The sequence below is a fragment of the Mustelus asterias genome, chromosome 10 (assembly GCF_964213995.1).
Source record: "Mustelus asterias chromosome 10, sMusAst1.hap1.1, whole genome shotgun sequence".
Classification (NCBI taxonomy): Eukaryota; Metazoa; Chordata; class Chondrichthyes; order Carcharhiniformes; family Triakidae; genus Mustelus; species Mustelus asterias.
This window is the reverse complement of record NC_135810.1, coordinates 74962666-74984003: the sequence shown is the minus strand read 5'-3', so window position 1 is coordinate 74984003 and position 21338 is coordinate 74962666. Positions and strand designations below refer to the sequence as shown.

The 21338-nt window shown below is 41.3% G+C and overlaps 1 protein-coding gene across 1 annotated transcript in view; it reads right to left on the bottom strand.

Annotated features, from left to right (window-relative positions):
* The window catches only part of LOC144500045 (interleukin-18 receptor 1-like), a 31099-nt gene extending 10795 nt beyond the window's left edge, over nucleotides 1–20304 (bottom strand). Inside the window, exons 1-8 of the mRNA XM_078222807.1 lie at nucleotides 20235–20304; nucleotides 18311–18590; nucleotides 12359–12536; nucleotides 10831–10978; nucleotides 6729–6788; nucleotides 4611–4746; nucleotides 1412–1557; nucleotides 213–356 (exon numbers count right to left, since the gene is read on the bottom strand). Of these exons, the coding sequence (XP_078078933.1) occupies nucleotides 213–356; nucleotides 1412–1557; nucleotides 4611–4746; nucleotides 6729–6788; nucleotides 10831–10978; nucleotides 12359–12536; nucleotides 18311–18590; nucleotides 20235–20298 (1156 nt within the window). The 5' untranslated portion in view covers nucleotides 20299–20304. The remainder of the gene's footprint in view (nucleotides 1–212; nucleotides 357–1411; nucleotides 1558–4610; nucleotides 4747–6728; nucleotides 6789–10830; nucleotides 10979–12358; nucleotides 12537–18310; nucleotides 18591–20234) is intronic.
* Nucleotides 20305–21338: the final 1034 nt, after the last annotated feature.

Sequence of the window (21338 nt, the reverse complement as noted above, 5' to 3'; positions counted from 1 at the left end):
GTGCTGGTGCTTTCTTTTGCTAGAACCACTGCAGGTCTTGACAGCATGTCTACCAGAACATAAAAAGAATGAACTGCATTTATTCAGCACCATTCACATCCTCAGTCCTTCCCAGAATGGCCTTGTAATAAAGAGTGATCACTATGCAGTGTGTAGATGACTGCTTTAAAGTAAAATAGTTGCCATCTTTCAGAGCTTTTTCACATTCCTACCTTTGAGAGTTTCATCTTTTCCAGTGAGGTCCCTGAAGCAAAGGGCAATTTCCACATTGAACACTACACATCCAATAGCCACAGCAATGAGTACGACAAGAATGGAAACTAGTAATGTAATAACTCCATGAACATCACTCTTGCCTATGAGAGAGAAGAAAACACTTTAAGTGATCATTTATGCTGCTGTCTATTTTCATATAACAAATACAATCTTAGTGGTGTCTGAGAAAGTTGGCGTAGACGCATTCTGTTAAACATTACATTTAAGAACATTTCTATTTGCTCTGACACATGACACTTACATTTTAAAGGATTATAAAGCCGCAAAAATGTGCATGAGGATTCCGGGAGATACTTTTGCTTCACAGCCACCTCCCAAATGCAAAATAATGTGAATATTTAACAAGTGGATAAAAATGTAACAAAGCAAACATGTTTGATTGGAATGTTTCAACAAACATTTTACAGGTTCTGGTTAAGTCCACTAATTTACTTGATTAAATGAGTGAAAATTCTATTTTTAACATGAAATTCCAGAAATTTTGCCTGGCTTTTGAAACCTCAGTTCTATCTTCTTTCCATGAATATAAAAAAACCCATCCAAATCCAGTGGGGGTCCTAATTCTTAAATGCTAATTAGGGTCCTATGACATCACTGGGGTTCTGACTGCAATTTTAACTTTGGGCTGAGTGAGAAAGTCGGCAAAGGTCAATGTGGAAGTGATCAGAGGCTGAAATACTCCTTCAGTAATCTTTCTTTTGTAGGGCTAGGTGAGGGAAGAGTTCCATATAGCCAGGAGTCACCCAGTTTCCCAGAGACTGCCAGCCACTCCCCAATCATTTCCTGCCCATGTTAGCAGACAACTAAAACAATAAAGATTATTTATTAGCCACAAATAAGCTTACATTAACACTGCAATGAAGTTACTGTGAAAATCCCATAGTCACCACACTCCGGTGCCTGTTCAGGTACACTGAAGGAGAATTTTTTTAGCATTGCCAATGTGCCTAGCCCACACATCTTTCAGACTGTGGGAGGAAACCGGAGCACCCGGAGGAAACCCACGCAGACATGGGGAGAACGTGCAGACTCCGCACAGACAGTGACCCAAGCCAGGAATCGAACCCAGGTCCCTGGCGCTGTGAGGCAGCAGTGCTAACCACTGTGCCACCATACCACCCCAACAGGACAGTACCTTTCTGTTGGAGAATGATGCATCCAGAAGTAATCTCTCCTGAAGTTTTTAAAAAACATTTAAAGCACTTATTCAGCTGTTCTTCTTTAATTTGAGTAAATATCAGTGGACGGACAATATATCGTATGTTGTTTTCAATTTCCTCTCTGAAATGCACAATGAATTTTACTTTGACAATAAAATATCAGAATAAAGTTGCGTTGATATGCCATTAAAAAAGCAACATAAAAATTCAACCAACAGCTTGTTTTTATTTAGCTCCTTAAACATAGAAAATTATCCAAGGATGAATCATAAAAGTACATGTTCATGATATCTCCAAAAAGTAGCATATAAAGCAGGAAAAGGGAGGATCCAAAGGTGAATTTTTGAGGGTTTCTAGGGGTGACCATATCAGAGTGTAAAGAGAAGACACTGGTTAAGATGTTCTGACTATGGTGGGAGTGATTGCAACCAAGAAGGTGTGATCCCACTGAGCTGGACAATGGAGGTGGGGCCACACAAGAAACTGGTGCAATTACACCTTTCAAGTCTTCAGATAGGCCAAAGAGGATAAGGAGGAAAATAGACCATGATCACAGTCACAGGGAATGTCACTGAGATAGAATTTTTAGAAATAATTGTTTCAATACTGTTGGGGGATAAAGACCTAACTGAAGGGATTCAAAAAGATCGGTACGTATGGTTTTGCTAGGTAACAACAAAGTCAAGGAGCAAATGAACAAAAACTGCTGAAAACACAGCATATCAGGAAACCTCTGTGGAGAAAAGAGAAATGTCAAAGTTTTGTATGCTATATGTAAATCAGGGCTGGGCCAAGTACAATTCTTCAAGAGACCCTGCAAATACCAATGATAGGTAAATATTTGTTCATTTGAAATTTTTAAACCTTTCCTGTGCAGGGAAATGGAACAGGACTTTTCCCTCAATTCTACAGTCACAATTACCATGCCAATACCTACCCCTCACCGTCACCTCACTCCCTCAACCGCTACCACAAATTCATTCAAACCCCTCCTGGGGCCTCATTTCAGCCCACTGCTGACATGGCCAATTGTTTGGCTCTGTTCTCAAATTCCATGAGAACATTGACCTCAGCAAGTCCTCTACTAGTCTGGGGCCTCCTCTCTATTGTGAGCCACTTTCTCCTGCGTGAAGACAGATAGAAAGAAGAGAAAGCAGATGACAAAGATGCCTGGCATGTGTGTACTTGGTGAGTGGAGCCCTGGGCAGGATCAGGACACAAGCTCTAGATGAGATAATGCCAGATGGAGATGTCAGTACACGTGAGAGTGAGTGGTGAGGTGGCAGCGACCAGCGATACAGTGTGTTCTCTCTGAATGAATATCTAATGATGTTTTGAAGTGCAGTTGTGAGAACCTGCCATTGCAGCCGGTGGATTGAGTGCTGTCTTTCACACCCACACTGCACTTTGCAGTTTTCAGGGAGATTCCCAGCCACAATATATTTTGAAACTAGTGCACCTTTTAGTTCAAATACTGCACCCACACCCATGTCCCATGCAAATCAAGGGAATTAAACACCTTTTGATTTATACCGTGGCATTTCCAGATAGTGGCTAAATAGCAACATGCATGTAATCCATTATTCCCTGAACCTTAAGAAATCCACCAGATGGTAGAAACTCTTGCTATTGAGAATGCAGGTGTTGTTCCACACCTAAGGTAACATACTCATGGGCATGGCCAAACAGTGCATCGATCACCAAACTAAATGCTCCATGGACCAAACAGCCACTTGCTACTGTGCTATCACTGTTGAGTCTTATAAGCTACCAATGGCATAGGCATTGGTATCTGAATTCATCTTAGCACCGGTTATCAGGAGGTGGTGGATTGGTCAAAAATCATCTCCCTAGACAACGGTTAGTTTTTCCAAGCACTGCACGTCCACTCAGGACAGTGTGCAGTGTGTAGGCCAGAGGCCCTGCTGCCAGAGCAAACTCAGAAAGTGAAAAGAATTGATAGGGTAGTATAGCACAAGGGGGCAGAGGGATAATATCCATGCCAAACTTTTCACGAGACAAGTTAGGAAACACGCGTTTGTGCAAAAGGTGGTAGAAATCTCCCACATAAAACAGTAAATTCTAGCTGAATAAATAATTTTAAATACAAGATTGAGACATTTCTGCTAATCAAAGCTGTTAAGAGAGTCAAGAATACAGATAAGCCACCATCTCAGTAAATTTTGGAACAGACTGAAGGGGCTGAGCTGCTAATATTCCTGTTCCTGTGCAAACTAAAAGCAGAAAATAGGAGCCCTCAGAAATGATGTTATAAAACAGAGCATGTGTTAAAGTAGGAGAGGATATCAGATCAGATCAGATCTCTATCCCATTTCCTGCTGCCACACAATCAGGAACAAAACAGGGAAAAGTGGCAGTGACCAATCCCACAGTGACTATGATCCTTTTTTGGAACTCTCGTGGGTTCCAGGTGCTACTTTGGTAATAATATGGAAATGAGATAGGATTGACATCAAGACAAATCCCACCTTATATTCCTGCATCTCTGCTTGGCAGAGGCACCAACAATGAGTTCATAGCAGCAAGTGAGTCTTTGGTATTGATGCAGCTCTGCGCACATTGGAGGGCCTGAGAAAGGGAAGATTGCATGCTGATTATACCAAAAGCAGGTAAGCATGTTTTTCCCTTTAGTTCAGCAGAGACTTTGTGATCTGAAGCTGTCTGGCTGCTTTTGGGCAGGAAAGCAGAAGGCTTTGCGGCTGACATGTGTTAATTCAGCTATAGGATGAAGACAACCAGATTCTTTCTCCCACTTTCTGGGTGCTGCATCAGGGAACATACTGCCCAAAGCAATAACCTGACCTCAGAAATAAATCAAGAGTTCAGGTTATGTGAGATACCTTAGAGTGTACTTCATTTGATCTTTTTCCGAGGAATGGGAGAAAATCAGTCCACGGATTTAAGAGTTCTAAACCCAAGCAATGAAATTTGTAGAAAAGGCTATCTAAAGTTAAGGTGTGTGGGCTCTCCCAGGCTGTCCAGAAACTGGAGTCGATGTAACCAGTAAGATCTTTCTCACTCTCTGTATATAGTTATTCCTGTTAATAAGAAATTCTTCAGTTATTCCATGCTTTCCAATGTAATACAGGAGGCTGCAGTAATAATTGTTGTCATTTAGGCAAATGATAAACGCAATAAGTATATACCACCTACCTCATTTCATTTTTACACACAGGCTGTGCTTGGTTACATTTAACCACAGGGCTTTCACCCAAAAACCAATTTAGGTGCATCTGCAACTTCATTCCATTGCCAGCAACAGCTGTGCAATTGATTGTTCTATTTTCACCTAAATATTTAAATAATCAGATATCAGTAGATATTACCAGCAGTTGCATAAGTCCTGAAGATTGAATTAATTAAATTAATTCTTAAGATTTAATCAATCTTGCACTCAGATGAGTTATTTGAAGGGATCACAATAGTTCTCTTATATCTGGGCTGCTGCATTTTACATTTCATTCATTATTTACCTACAATTAAATAATCCTGTAAACAAAATATTCAATTGAGAAGTGATATTGGCTTGAGGAATTGTACTGAATGTGTTGCAGCCCTTACTATTTCAAATTGACATAATTTACAGAGGCGTAATGTAAGTTGATAATACAAATGTAGTGGAGATTTTGATGGGAGCAAGAGAAGCAGAGACTGCCGAAGCTGTGGAAACAATGCAATCGGAACTAAACAATATTGGTCAGAACTATGGAAAATGATATTCAGCATAGACAAGCACACCTGGAAGAAAAACATGCTTATTGACCTGAGTGAATGGAATCCAACAAGTTAGATTTGACTGAAAGATTTGTGGATGATTGTAAAATTTTCCAATGCTCAGCGGAGCAGTAATTAGCAAATCAAGTCAACTAGTTATTGCGATTATTTGAAGTTCCTCCCTCCCTTTTACATCTTGATTTTCTATTATTTGTGGGATGGTTAAGTATCTTCTAGAGTGAAGAGAGACAAAAATGTCTGTCCAATGCTTCTGCAATATCCTTGGCTCCCATTATTAATTCCCCAGTCTGACCTTCTCAGAGACAAATGGTCACTTTAAATACTTTTCTTCTTTTTAAATGCTTGTAGAAATCCTTACTGTGTGTTTGTATATTCCTAGCTCACTTTCTCTCATACTCTAATCTCTCCCTCCTTACATATTTTTCAGTCATTCTTTGCTAGTTTCTAAAATCTGTCCAATCTTTTGAATTACCACTAATCTTCACAGCATTGTATGCTTTTTCTTTAAATTTGGTCCCATCCTTAACTTCCTTAGTTAGCCACAAGCCTTGCATTCTTCTCATCGACTCTTTCTTAATGTCCCTCCATTATCCTACTCTTTAAACTATTTTTCCCATTCACTTTAGCCAACTCAGTCTTCATACCTTTCTAATTGCCTTTATTTAGGTTTAAGACACCAAACTTTGGGCCACAGCTCTCACCATCAAAATGTCAATAATTCTATTGGCCGGAATTTTCCAGCCATTCACACTGGCGGATCTTCTGGTCCCACTGATTTCCCAGGGGCATTCAATGGGAATGCCAGGAGATCCTGCTGCTGGCAAACAGCACACCGCCTCATGCCACGAGAAACACACCGCAGCGAGGCTGGAAAATCTCCCCCCATTATGTAACGTTCGCTGTTGACTGGAAGCTTCTTTGCCATAAGGTAATTAATGAATCCTGTTTCACTGCACATTACCAAGCCTAATGTAGCCTGCTCCCTGGGGTTGGTACTAGAACTTACTGTTCTAAGAATTGCCCTGAATTTATTCTATGACAAGAAAAGAAAGTTAGAAAGAAAGATAAATCAGTTAAAGGGTGAATGTAAGGTTTAGATGACCAGCAAGGGTTGATGGACTAAGAAAACTGTGATGGAATTCACACAGGATCTAGGCAGATTCACATCAGTAAATCACTGTTATAAGATTTAGAAATATGTCAAGGTATTTTGTGAGAAACTGGATAGGTGAGATAGGACAATGGTATGTTCCTGCCTGAAAATTGTAATGCTTGTGGAGGACACTAGAAACCTTTATCAAGTGTTTGAATCAAACCAAGTTTAATTTACCTAGATCCAGTTCAGAAACCATTTTGAAACTTATTGCAATTTTTAAGCCAAGAATCCTATGCTTTTAGCTGAAATCAAGAACTTGTTGTGTTCCTTTCAAGTCCACTGCATTTCACTTCTTCTGTTTCCTTCATCATAAACCATTCTGCTAATCCACACAGGTAAAAAAATACATATAAGTAGAGTACAAGATAAACTGTACCCACCTAGAACAACTTCAATATGTTCTTTAAGTGGGTAAATTAACTTTGGTTCGACAAGAGGTTCTGAAAAGAAATTAAAAAGAAGTTAATGGAAGTAAATTCTCCAATAAGAACCATACAATAATCTGTATTTATACAGAATTTCTAAGTGTCCAAGAACTTTACAGAGGTGAAAATAACCTGCACTACAAGAGTTAGGAGTGATAAGCATGATCAAAAGTTAGGCTTTGTGAAAGAGAGGTGAGGTAAATAACTGGGGAAAATTTAGTCGATAACTTAATGTATTAAAAGTGTATTCTATCAAAATATAAGGGTAAAAGGAATGTTATACAAACACATTGCTAACATAATCAACATTAATTTCTATGTATGTTGATTCTATGAAATACATCATTTCCACAGGGGATAAACTGTGAATCTCTGTGCCTGGTGGGGAGTATGGCTGGACTTAAGCACCATATCAGAAACTCAGATTTTTAAAATTACTCCCAGTAAATTATCCTATATAAACCTGGAAAATCTTATGGTATCTAACTTAAATGTAAAACTTTCAGACATTTTATGGTGTATTTGCATTGAGACAGTGACTATAATCAAAAGTACATCAATGACTGAAAGTACTATTTTAAATATTTTTAATTTGCGCACAGGATGTGGGCTTTGCCGACGAGGCCAACATTTATTGCCCATTCCTCATTGCCTTTGAGAAGATGGTGGCGAGCTGCCTTCTTGAACCATATTGCAGTTTATGTGATGCAGGTACACACACAGTGCTGTTAGGGAGGGATCCAGTGCCTGGATAAATGCTAGGTGGTCCGTCAATTTTCATTCTTTTCTGCTCTTTCTGAAGTGATTTGATACAACTGATTGACTTGTCACCTCAGTGGGCAATTAAGAATCAATCAGATTGTTGTGAGTCTGAATCCACATGTAGACCAGACTAAAGAACAAAGAAGAACAAAGAACAGTACAGCACAGGAAACAGGCCCTTCGGCCCTCCAAGCCTGTGCCACTCATTGGTCCAACTAGACCATTCGTTTGTATCCCTCCATTCCCAGAGTGCTCATGTGACAATCCAGGTAAGTCTTAAACGATGCCAGCGTGTCTGCCTCCACTATCCTACTTGGCAGCGCATTCCAGGCCCCCACCACTCTCTGTGTAAAAAACGTCCCTCTGATATCTGAGTTATACCTCGCCCCTCTCACCTTGAGCCCGCGACCCCTCGTGATCGTCACCTCCGACCTGGTAAAAAGCTTCCCACTGTTCACCCTATCTATACCCTTCATAATTTTGTACACCTCTATTAGGTCTCTCCTCATTCTACGTCTTTCCAGGGAGAACAAGCCCAGTTTACCCAATCTCTCCTCATAGCTAAGACCCTCCATACCAGGCAACATCCTGGTAAACCTTCTCTGCACTCTCTCTAAAGCATCCACGTCCTTCTGGTAGTGCGGCGACCAGAACTGGATGCAGTACTCCAAATGTGGCCTAACCAGCATTCCATACAGCTGCAACATCAGACTCCAGCTTTTATACTCTATACCCCATCCTATAAAGGCAAGCATACCATATGCCTTCTTCACCACCTTCTCCACCTGTGCTTCCACCTTCAAGGATTTGTGGACTTGTCCACCTAGGTCCCTCTGTGTTTCTATACTCTTGATGGCTCTGCCATTTATTGTATAACTCCCCCCTACATTAGTTCTTCCAAAATGCATCACTTCGCATTTATCTGGATTAAATTCCATCTGCCATTTCTCCGCCCAATTTTCCAGCCTATCTATATCCTGCTATATTGTCCGACAATGTTCATCGCTATCCGCAAGTCCAGCCAACTTCGTGTCATCCGCAAACTTGCTGATAACACCAGTTACACCTTCTTCCAAATCATTTATCTATATCACAAATAGCAGAGGTCCCAGTACAGAGCCCTGCGGAACACCACTGGTCACAGACCTCCAGCTGGAAAAAGACCTTTCGGCTGCTACCCTCTGTCTCCTGTGGCCAAGCCAGTTCTCTACCCATCTAGCCACCTTTCCTTGTATCCCATGAGCCTTAACCTTCTTAACCAACCTGCCATGAGGGACTTTGTCAAATGCCTTACTGAAATCCATATAGACGACATCCACGGCCCTTCCTTTGTCAACCGTTTTTGTCACTTCCTCAAAAGATTCCACCAAATTTGTAAGGCACGACCTCCCTCTTACAAAACCATGCTGTCTGTCACTAATGAGATTGTTCCGTTCTAAATGCACATACATCCTGTCTGTAAGAATCCTCTCCAACAACTTGCCTACCACGGACGTCAAGCTCACCGGCCTAAAATTTCCTGGGTTATCCCTGCTACCCTTTTTAAATAACGGTACCACATTCACTATCCTCCAATCCTCAGGGACCTCACCCGTGTCCAACGAAGAGACAAAGATTTCCGTCAGAGGCCCAGCAATTACATCTCTTGTCTCCCTGAGCAGTCTAGGATAGATGCCATCAGGCCCTGGGGATTTGTCAGTTTTAATGTTACCTAAAAAAACCTAACACTTCCTCCCTTGTAATGGAGATTCTCTCTAACGGGTCAACACCTCCCTCTGAGACATTCCCAGTCAACAAGTCCCTCTCCTTTGTGAATACCGAAGCAAAGTATTCATTTAGGATCTCCCTATTCCCTTGGGTTCTAAGCATAATTCCCCTCCTTTGTCCCTGAGAGGTCCAACTTTTTCCCTGACAACTCTTTTGTTCCTGACATATGAATAAAATGCCTTAGGATTCTCCTTAATCCTGTCTGCCAAGAACATTTCGTGACTTCTTTTTGCCCTTCTAACTCCCTGTTTGAGTTCTTTCCTACTCTCTCTGTATTCCTCCAGAGCTGCATCTGTTTTCAGTTGCCTGGACCTAACGTACACCTCTCCTTTCTTTTTGATCAGGTCCTCAATTTCCCTGGTTATCCGCGGCTCTCGAATCCTACCTTTCCTATCCTTCCTTTTTACAGTCCTGCAGCCTTATCAACTGTTCCTTAAAAGACTCCCACATGCCAGACGTGGACTTACCCCCGAACAGCCTCTCCCAATCAATGGCCACCAATTCCTGCCTAATCCGGTTCTAGTTAGCCTTCCCCCAATTTGGCACCCTACCCTTAGGACAACACTCGTCCTTGTCCATTACTATCCTAAAGTTAACAGAGTTGTGGTCACTATTTGCCACATGTTCCCCTACCGAAACTTTGACGACCTGACCGGGCTCATTTCCCAGAACTAGATCCAGTATAGCCCCCTCTCTAGTTGGGCTATCTACATACTGTTCCAAAGAACCTTCCAGTACGCATTTTACAAATTCCTCCCCGTCTAGACCCCCAGCCCTAAGCACTATGTAGGACCAGCAGATTTCCTTCCCTATTGGACATTCGTGAACTAGATGGATTTTTACAACAATCTGGTCACCATTATTGAGGCTCAATTTTATTCCAGATTTGTTTAATTAACTGAATTTTAATCCTCTATCTTCAGTGCTGGGATTTGACTTCATGGGTGGGATTTTCTAGTCCTGCCCACTCTGAGACCTGAGGTCAATAGACCTTTCAATGGTCTGTCAAATTTTCCATCCTGCCTGCGACGATTCCTGCAGGACCGAAAAATTTATCTACTTGTCTCCAGATCCAGGCCTCTGGATTGCTCATCCAGCTATCGTTCCGCAGTCATTCCCACAATTCAGTCAGCACCAGTGGGAAGCAGGATAAACTATACTGCAAGAATAAGAGGGATATGAAAATAGGGTTGATATATCTCCTCATTTTCAAACATTCCACATATTTTGGAATATTGTTACAATAGCATTTTTTTTTTAATGGTCAAGATTAGGTTCGATCCTAAGACCTGGATCAGAGTTTGCAGACTACCTTCTTGAAGATATCCACTAAAAAAGGGCATAGTTGTTCTTGTCATCGTGACTTGACTAAAATGCTTGTTGACCTGCCAATTTAATAGTAGATAGCTATTTCATAGCAATACTTTCAAACAGGCCCAAAGCTGACACTGGTACGCTGTATTAGAGGCATTCAGCTCACCAAGATTTCTTCTATCCCTCCCATCAAGATTTTAGTAAAAAGTACTACCTTTCAGTGTCAATGATAATGTCCGTGTAAGATTATACTGTACTCCAAAATGTTCAACTGTCAGTTTACAAGTGTAATATCCAGCATTTTCTTTTTCTAGCTTCTTAAACAGCAGTGATGATCCTGTGTGAATATTCTCCTGGCAATTCTATAAGATGTAATCAACCAAATGTTGTTAATATTTAAACAAACAAAATCAAAACTTGTAACATGATCATTAAAAACAAATGAATTCTCATCAAGTTTCAAGCTCCCGGTATTTAATTGTGTTTTACTGGCACTCAACAAAAATATTAGTCATAATGGAAATATTCAGTCATCTGAAATTATTCCTGCTCTATGCAAACTGTTTTAGAATTTAAGGTGTATCAGCGACTATCACAATGGAATTATTCACGTTTCAATTTTCTAAAACCACGCTACTGTGCAAATATGATAAATAAGTCATTTCTGGAATCTATTTTAACATTGTTCTTGTTTCAAATAGTAAGAAATTGATCTGTTCAATTTTATTGAAATTGGAAAAACTGGAATGCTAGATTATTGGTCACTTATTTCTCAAATAGGGCCTTGAACAATTTAGCCCCAAATCAACACTAATATTTTTTATATATTCCAATCCCAGTGATTATCACTGTTGCCTCACAGCGCCAGGGATCCGGGTTCAATTCCAGCCTTGACTGACTGTCTGTGTGAAGTTTGCATGGTCTCCCCATTTCTATGTGGGTTTCCTCTGGATGCTCCAATTTCCTCCCACAGTCTAAAGAAGTGCAGGTTAGGTGGATTGGCCATGCTAAATTGTCCCTTAGTGTCCCAAGATGATTTGGTTAGATGGATTAGCCATGGTAAATGTGCAGGGTTGGACAGAGGAGGTGGGCCTGGGTAAGATAGTCTTTCATCGAGTTGGTGCAGACTGGATGGGCAGAATGGCCTCCTTCTGCACTGCATAGATTCTAGGTTTGGGTCATGATTTTTTGTAGTTGATAGTTAACGGTTTTAAAAATGTGCTCATTTAATGTCCTTGTTGCTTTCTTTTATTCATTCGTGGAACATGGGCATCGTTGGTTGGCCAGCATTTATTTCCCATCCCTAGTTGCCGAGGGCAGTTGAGAGTTAACCACATTGCTGTGAGTCTGGCATTATGTGTAGGCCAGACCGGGTAAGGATGGCAGATTTGTTTCCCTAAAATCCATTAGTGAACAAGATGGCTTTTCCCAACAATCGACAATGGTTTCACAGTCATCAGTAGACTCTTAATTCCAGTTTTTTTATTGAATTCAAATTCCACCAACTGCCATGGTGGGATTCGAATCCAGGTGCCCAGAACTCTAGCTGAGTTTCTGGATTAATAGTCTTGCGATAATACCACTAGGCCGTCGGCTCCCCTAAATTTAGCCACTGCTGCTGCTGCTGTAATTTAATGCTCCCTAACACTTCTAATGTTTCACTCTCTCTTTAAAGTGCTGTTCAAAGTGAAAATGTGAATTACAAGCTTGATGATCTAATTGACGAAGCAGAATGTAATCACCTTATACCATTTGAGATCTTCAATGTTATTCTTGTACTCAATTTGCGGACAATGCAATTCAATAGATGATCCAATTACCCCCGTTTGGCCATATGTTAGTTCTAAAGTGTAACATCCTTTATTGATTGGTACAGCAAACAAACTCATGTTTGGACCTGTAATGTTGTGCGTTCCATTGCTATTAAGCAGAAAATAGGTTAGAATAAATTGTGCTGAACATAAATCTGGAAAAAAAAGGCCAGAACTGATTTAGCAGCCAGTTCCAGATTACAGATGTGTTTTTTTCCACTCATTTCCTTGTTCCTTACCATAGATATTTGTAAAGGATTCGTGATTATTCATTTCAATGTAGCAAAAGGCACACATGCTCTAATAGTATCATCATGCCTCATTAATACAACACACATTTACTGCACTGTTTATCCTGCATTGCAAACTCAGTCTCAATACAGTCGTTTTCAGCAGCACTGTCACAAGATCAGAGTTCAGAGAAGGTTTTTTAGACCAATATCAGGAAAAGGCAGGTTGTCTTATGAGGAAAAGTTGGACTGGTTAGGTTCGTATCCATTAGAGTTGAGAAGAGTAAGAGGCAACTCGAACAAAACCTTTAAGATCCTGAGGAGTTTTGGCAGAGTGGATGTGGAGAGGCTGTTTCCTCTTGTCAGAGAATCCATAACAAGAGGTAATGGATTAAAAAAAGGGGTCATCCATTTGAGACAGAGATGAGCTGAAATTTTTTTTCTGTCAGAGGTTTGTGAGTCTGGAACTCTCTTCCTGAAAATGCAGTGGAATCAGAGTCTTCAAATATTTTTAAGACAGAGCTGAGATTGATTCTTGATTAACAAGGAGGTGAAAGGTTATCAGGGGTGATGCACTATCAATCAAGCAAAGACTAGTTTGTATGCAAGAACAAATAGGCTTTTATTAGCAAAAGACTTGGAGCACACCCATGCTGATGAACTGGTCCAGAGACTGAGGCAGGGGGTGGGGAGCAGTCACCTTTATACCTGGACCGGGGGGGGGGGGGGCAGGGGGGAGTCCCGGGCAGGGCCGGCAGGGACGTGTCCAGGCATGTCACACACACACAGGCAATAAGCTAACAGTGGTTTACCACATGGGGTAAACAGGAATGTGGGGTTGAGGTTACGGTCAGAACAGCCATGATCTACTTGAATGGCAAAGGAGGCTCAAGGGGCCAAGTGGCCTACCCCTGCTCCTAATTCGTATGTATGCTCCTATATCAGATAAGGAAAAAGAAATGACAAATTTCATTTCATTCAATGTTGAATAGTCACGTGAGACAAAGCAAAGGAAGTCGTCTCATGCCATTAACCAAAAAATGATTTAGATCAACATAACAGACACAGAAGAGTCGGTGCTGAATGCGCTGCCACTAATTGCTCAATCTTTGAAGTTGCTTCGCTGCCTACAAGGCTCAAATCAGAATTATAGAAACATAGAAACGAGAAGCAAGAGGAGGCCATTTGGCCCTTCGAGGCTGCTCTGCCATTCCTTTTGATCATGGCTGATCATCAAATTCAATATCCTGATCCCACCTTTCCCCCAATTATGGTGGAATGCACATTGCCTGCCTGAAAAACTGCAGCCACTAAACATCCAAAAAGCATGATATCATTCAGAACAAAGCAGTACATTTTTTGGCACATGTATCACTGGACCTCTCTATCGCTAGCTTCTTGCGGTGACAGCATATGCTTTCTACAGGATATGCTGTAGCAACTTATCAACATTGTATTTCCTAACCAGATGATCATTGCCACCAGGGAGATCAGAGACATGAGGACTTCATTACCTCCAATTTTCACACCGGCCTGAATTGGACAAATAGTTTTGTTCCTTTATTGTCACGAATCACCCTATCTCACACCAGAAGGGCTGCAGGAGTTCAAGAAAACCTACCTTTCCTGGGGAACTAAGGATAGGCAATTATTATGGCCTTGTCAAATCAAATAATTTTTTTAAATTCACACTCGTCCCATTTTATCATAACTCAGTACTATTATCTGTAACTATCATGACATTAATAGTGTTTCACAGGAATTAGATTCACTGCCTGAGATTTTTAATGAACTCACTTTGAATATAAAGTAGAATGTACTTGACATAAACTGATTAATACGAACTGGTTAATGTTCAATTCCTAACACCATAACAGTTATATCCTTCAGGTTTCATAGCAATATAATTATGTTATCAATCTAATGGTTATTAATCTGATGAAATTTTCTGTTCATGGTAAAGAATCAAAGTAAAAGCAAAAGAAGCAGCAATAGAGAGTGTTTTACCCAAAGCAGCTTGGTTGGAGAAAGCCTGAATAGCGTATTCTGGTTGGCAATGTACAAGAACTTTGGTGGCGTAAATTGTCAACTGAACTAAATTGAGGTTAAAAGTATTATGGATAAATGTTGTGTTTTATGCTGCATGTATGTGCCAGAATTAAACACCAGGAGATCCAGAATTTTCAACCTGTGGTCTCCTCTCATTAATTTTTTTAGACAAAAACTCACACGCTGGCATGTTCAATCTCTCATAATGTATTCCCAAATGTACCAGAAGCATGGACGTAAAGGGAGAAGAAAATCAATAAGGGTGGAAAATGATGGTGAATGAATGGCAACAGAGAAGGGGGGGTGGAAAGGGGTGGCAGTGATGGGGGGTGGATAACATTGAAAGGGAGAGTGGCTGTTAGCAAAAGAGGGATTATGATTGACAGTGTTAGTGGGAAACATATAGCAATAAAGAGTCAGGCAGATCAAAAGCTACAGGAGGGGATTAAATAATAATTGAAGAAAGCAGTAAAGGAAACCAGCATTGGAGAGAGTGCTCGGGGGCGGGGGGGGGGGGGGGGGGGGGGGGAGGGGGCGGGGGGGGAAGCTAAGAGATGTGTGTTAGAATGGCAAGAAAGGCAAATGCCAGCTTCAGATGAGGAGATTGGAGAGGGAGCATGTTGGCATGAATTGAGAGAAGGGAAAGAGTGCCCACATGGACTCTAGAGGGGAGGGAAGAATACCATTTTCCGTGGATCGAGTGGAGGAAAAGACCAGCTTCTCTGCATTGGTGAGACAGAAGCATTCCAAGCTCCAATAGATAAGAGGCAAGAATGACATTGAACTGGAAGGTTTGGAAACATGCTCCTCGGAAAGGGATAGATGCTAAATCCAAAGGGCTTATGTATATTTCCAAATAAGGTCAGCAGCGGCACAATTTAAGTACCTATGGAATATGAGCTGTTTTTATTAGCCTATTAATGAGCTAAAAAAAGGGCTTAGGAGAGCTAGGAGGGAGCATGAGAAGTCCTTGGCAAGTCGGATCAAGGAAAACCCCAAGGCTTTTTACTCTTATGAGAGAAATAAAAGAATGACCAGGGTGAGGTTAGGGCCGGTCAAGGACAGTAGTGGGAACTTGTGCATGGAGTCAGAAGAGACAGGAGAGGCGATGAATGAATACTTTTCTTCAGTGTTCACCAAGGAGAGGGGCCATGTTTTTGAGGATGAGTGTGAGATACAGGCTGATAGGCTGGAGGAGGTAGATGTTCTGAGGAAAGGTGTATTAGCAATTTTGAAAAACCTGAGGGTCAATAAGTCCCCTGGGCCAGATGGGATATATCCTAGGATTCTTTGGGAGGCAAGGGATGAGATTGCAGAGCCTTTGGCTTTGATCTTTGGGTCCTCACTGTCCACGGGGATAGTGCCAGAGGCCTGGAGAGTGGCAAATGTTGTTCCTCTGTCCAAGAAAGGAAATAGGAATGACCCTGGCAATTATAGACCAGTTAGTCTTACTTCGGTGGTCGGTAAGTTAATGGAAAAGGTCCTGAGGGATAGGATTTATGACCATTTGGAACGATGCAGCTTAATCCGGGATAGTCAGCACGGCTTCGTGAAGGGGAAGTCTTGCCTCACAAATTTGATTGAATTCTTTGAGGAGGTAACTAAGTGAGTAGATGAAGGTAGAGCAGTTGATGTCGTATACATGGATTTTAGTAAGGCGTTTGATAAGTCGGCTTCATGGTCGGCTCATGAAGAAAGTAAGGAGGTGTGGGATAGAGGAAAATTTGGCTGATTGGATAAGTAACTGGCTATCTCATAGAAGTCATGATGTGTGTAGTGAACCATAGTTGGTTACCACTATGAGTACTGAACCATAGATGGTCAGCACTAGCGGTATTTGTAGATATGTTACTGTTGTCACTGTTGGGGTTAGGGTTGGGCTGTTCTACCTGTTGATATTGTTCTGTGGTACACTCCAGTTGGCTCCGCCTACCTGGAGAAGTATAAAGGTCACTGCACTGCCTGGTGACCCTTTAGTCTGGGATTGTATTGTATATAGTGTGCTCCATTCTTGTTAGTAATAAAAGCCTTTATTTCCCGGGTACAATCTAGCCTCCCGAGTGATTTAATCACGCATCAATGTGGAGATGCCGGCGTTGGACTGGGGTAAACACAGTAAGAGTTTTAGCAACACCAGGTTAAAATAACCAAATAAACCTGTTGGACTTTAGCCTGGTGTTGTTAAAACTCTTACTGTATCTCATAGAAGACAGAGGGTGGATGGAAAATTTTCAGACAGGAGACCAGTTACCAGCGGCGTACCACAGGGATCAGTGCTGGGTCCTCTGCTTTTTGTGATTTTTATCAATGACTTGGAGGAGGGGGCTGAAGGGTGGGTCAGTAGATTTGCTGATGACACCAAGATTGGTGGAGTAGTGGATGATGTGGAGGGCTGTTGTAGGCTGCAAAGAGACATCGATAGGATGTAGAGCTGGGCCGAAAAATGGCAGATGGAGTTTAACACTGATAAGTGTGAGGTGATTCATTTTGGGAGGACAAACTTAAATGCGGATTACAGGGTCAACGGCAGGGTTCTGAGGAATGTGGAGGAACAGAGAGATCTTGGGGTTCATATCCACAGATCTCTGAAGGTTGCCACTCAAGTGGATAGAGCCGTGAAGAAGGCCTATAGTGTGTTAGCGTTTATTAACAGGGGGTTTGAATTTAAGAGCTGTGGGGTTATACTGCAACTGTACAGGACCTTGGTGAGACCACATTTGGAATATTGTGTGCAGTTCTGGTCACCTCACTATAAGAAGGACGTGGAAGCATTGGAAAGAGTGCAAAGGAGATTTACCAGGATGCTGCCTGGTTTGGAGGGTAGGTCTCATGAGCAAAGGTTGAGGGAGCTAGGGCTTTTCTCTTTAGAGCGGAGGAGGATGAGGGGCGACTTAATAGAGGTTTATAAGATGATGAGGGAGATAGATAGAGTGGACGTTCAGAGACTATTTCCTCGGGTGTATGTCGCCGTTACTAGGGGGCATAACTGTAAGGTTCATGGTGGGAGACATAGGAGGGATGTCCGAGGTAGGTTCTTTACTCAGAGAGTGGTTGGGGTGTGGAATGGACTGCCTGCTGTGATAGTGGAGTCGGACACTTTAGGAACTTTCAAGCGGTTATTGGATAGGCACATGGAGCACACCAGGATGATAGGGAGTGGGATAGCTTGATCTTGGTTTCGGACAAAGCTCAGCACAACATCAAGGGCCAAAGGGCCTGTACTGTGCTGTACTGTTCTATGTTCTATGTTCTATGTTCTGTCACCTTATTCATTTTTAGATTCAAAATCAATTTTTATATACAAAAATTACATACATTGTAAAAAGTCAACATTTTCTGTAGGGGTATGTTCCTTAGCTCTCTAGAAATAAATTTCCTCCATCAGGCTTTTAGTTTTCTCCTTCATTTTAAAGTACATTGCGTACTCTAACAGTTTAATTTAAAAATACCCAGGTAATTCATTGTCAGATCTTGAGTTGTTAGGTTATTTAGAGGGATGTCATTTTTTGCTGATTTTCTGCATAATGCCTCTAGCACACCCATCTGCCATCCATTTAGACTCCCAGCCCCACCACTATGATTAGATATCATTATTTCTACTTACAAGAGAGAACAAAAATATCTTCCAGTGTCATTGACAGTTGCAGGCCAAAATTCTAGCATGAGTCCTTCAGCAACAATTCTGTCCATTTTAACTAAAGGCTCCACAGGACCATTTTTGTGGATTTCTTTAAACCAAGTTATTGTCAATCCGAGTGCTTTGAGGTCATTCATGGTCAGTAGGGTAGATGCATTACACAATCTACAACTTAAATAAGCAGGTTCACGTTCAAGGGCAAATACTTCTGTTGATCCATCTGAAGGACATCTGCCAATCTGATTTCCTGAAATGCAGCAGAAATTGTCAAAATTTTATTAGAATACAGCACTTTATTTCATAATACTTTATATCATAAGGCAAAATGTTATTTTAAGGGATAGAAATGTTGCAGATAACATATATTCATAAATCTCCTTCAATGTAGAAAAATGCAGGAGCGGCACAGTGGTTAGCACCACTGCCTCACAGCACCAGGGACCCGGGTTCGATTCCCAGCTTGGGTCACTCTCTCTGTATGGAGTTTGCATGTTCTCCCTGTGTCTGCGTGGGTTTCCTCTGGGCGTTCCAGTTTCCTCCCACAGTCCAAAGATGTGTGGTTAGGTTGATTGGCCTTGTTAAATTGCCCCTTAATGTCAGGGGGATTAGTAGGATAAATACAGAGGTTTACAGGGATAGGGCCTGGGTGGGATTGTGGTCGGTGCAGACTTGATGGGCTGAACGGCCTCCCTCTGCACTGTAGGGATTCGATGAAAATCTTCCAGGTCACTTCATACAGGCATGATGAGACAAAAGTCAAGATGAATGTTATATTAGGAGGGTTTCTAAAATCTTGGTGAAAGAAGTGGGCTTTAAGGGTTGTCTTAAAAGAGGATAGGGGGTATAGAGGTTTCAAGAGGAAATTTGGGAGTTTAGGGCCTAAGTGGCTGAAGTCATGGGTGATAATGAAGTAGCAAAGGTAATGGAGGAGGCACAGGAGGACAGGGTTGGAGATTTTCTCAGATATTTGCAGGGTATAAGAAAGATGATGAGATAGGGAGAGAGGTGGCCATGGATAGATTTAAACATCAAGTTGAGAACTTTAAATTTCAGACTTTAATCTGCCAGGAGAAAATGGAGATGAGCAATCTAGGAGTGATGGACTTTTGCAAAGCATCAGATGAAGGTACTAGAGTTTTGGTTCAACTGGAAAAGCAAAAACAACTGTAGCGGGGGGAGAGAGAAAGAAAGTATTGGAGTAGATCCATTGGAAAGACATAGATGAGTAAAACAAAGGAGATCATAAGTTCAGTTCAGGGTCAAGTATAATGCTGAGATTGTGGCCAATTTTGTTCAACTGAAGATGGTGAAGGGGATAGAATCTATACTAAGGGTACAGAGTTTGTGGTGAAAGCTGAAGAGACTTTGTTCCTACTAACGGAGCGAAATTGTGGCTCATTTAAGGGTAGTTGTTGGAAAAGAAGTCTGAGAACATAGTGAGTGGATAGGCCAAGAAAGTTGGTGGAGAGATAGAACTATGTGGCATCAGCATTCCCATGGAAGCTCAGCCCATACCTACAGATGGTATTGTCCACGGGTAACATGCAGATGAAGAACATAAAGAAACTGAAAGGAAACACTTGAGGGCCTCTAGAAGTACCAGTGGAGGGACAGAAAGAAAAATTGCTTGAGATACTGTGGCTATGATTTGATGGATGAGAGTGGAACCAATCCCTCATATCTTCCCATGCTTCTAATATTCAAAGTTTTAAGCCAGAAAGGCCTTTTTTTGCAAAACATAAAACTTGTATTTTCCCAATAGAAAATCATATTCACCAAAGGATGAGAGAAGAATAAGAGTGAATGAATAGTTTATCAAGCGATGTAAACACAATCTTACACATGTTTTATGCAGTTTAGATACATGAAAAGAAAATCTAGATTATCTTACCTTTGGTACTATATCCATTCATCATTTCTGACATGGTAAATGTTACCAAGAATATCCAGAACATTGCGATCAACCTGCAATTCAGATTAAAATGTAACAGTATAATTTGCTTCAACCTAGTATAACACATAAATAGAACCCAAGACAATGACATGTTCTCTATGCAACCTCTAGATTTTACTATATTTACCTACATGCAAAGTGTATGATTCTAGGCATGATACTGCCATTCTAGATCATAAAAGGCTCATCACTGACTGTTGATTGTCCCGTTAAGGACAACACAACAGAAGAGGGTCACCTGGCTTGCAGGCCCAATTGGGATTGAGAGTGGGTGTGGTGGCATTACCCTTTAAATTGCCAAGTTAAGCAGGCCACAATGAGGCTAAAAATGGGAGAAATATGCATTCCAAGCTAATAAAGAAATACATTTAGGGTTTGGAATAGATGCAAACAGGCTACACCCTATGGAAGAGAAGTTAAAAGCAATTAAGGAAGCACCAGCACCCAGCAATATATCGGAATTAAAACATTTTGTAGGATGGTGAAATATGATGGGCATTTTATTCCCAATCTTTCAATGGTGTTGGTACCCTTACACACACTGCTCAAGAAGTACCTGAGGTGGTATTAGAAAGAGCACCAGGAAGAGGCCTTTGAGCAGCTAAACTGGCATTGCAGTCATCCAGTCTCTTAGTTCATTTGGACCCTCAAAAGATATAATTATTAGCTGTGATGCTAATGTAAAGAATGTAATGTCTCTGTACAGAATCAGAGCAATGTTATCACATAAGATGGAAGATGGCGCAGAAAGGCCTATCGTCTACACTTTGAGGACTCTGACCGATACTGAAAAGGTTTATTCTTAAATTGAGAAAGAGGGACTAGTTGCCATTTATGGAGTGAAGACGTTTCATCAATACATTTATGGATGCCATTTCATAATAGTCACTGGCCACAAATCTCTATTCGGCCTATTTAAAGAGGATAAGGCCATTCCTCCCATAGCTTCAGCATGGGTCCAACACTGGGTTCATTAGCTTGCAGTCCCCGAGTACACTTTTCAACATGGGCCAGGCACACATTACAAACACGGACACTTTG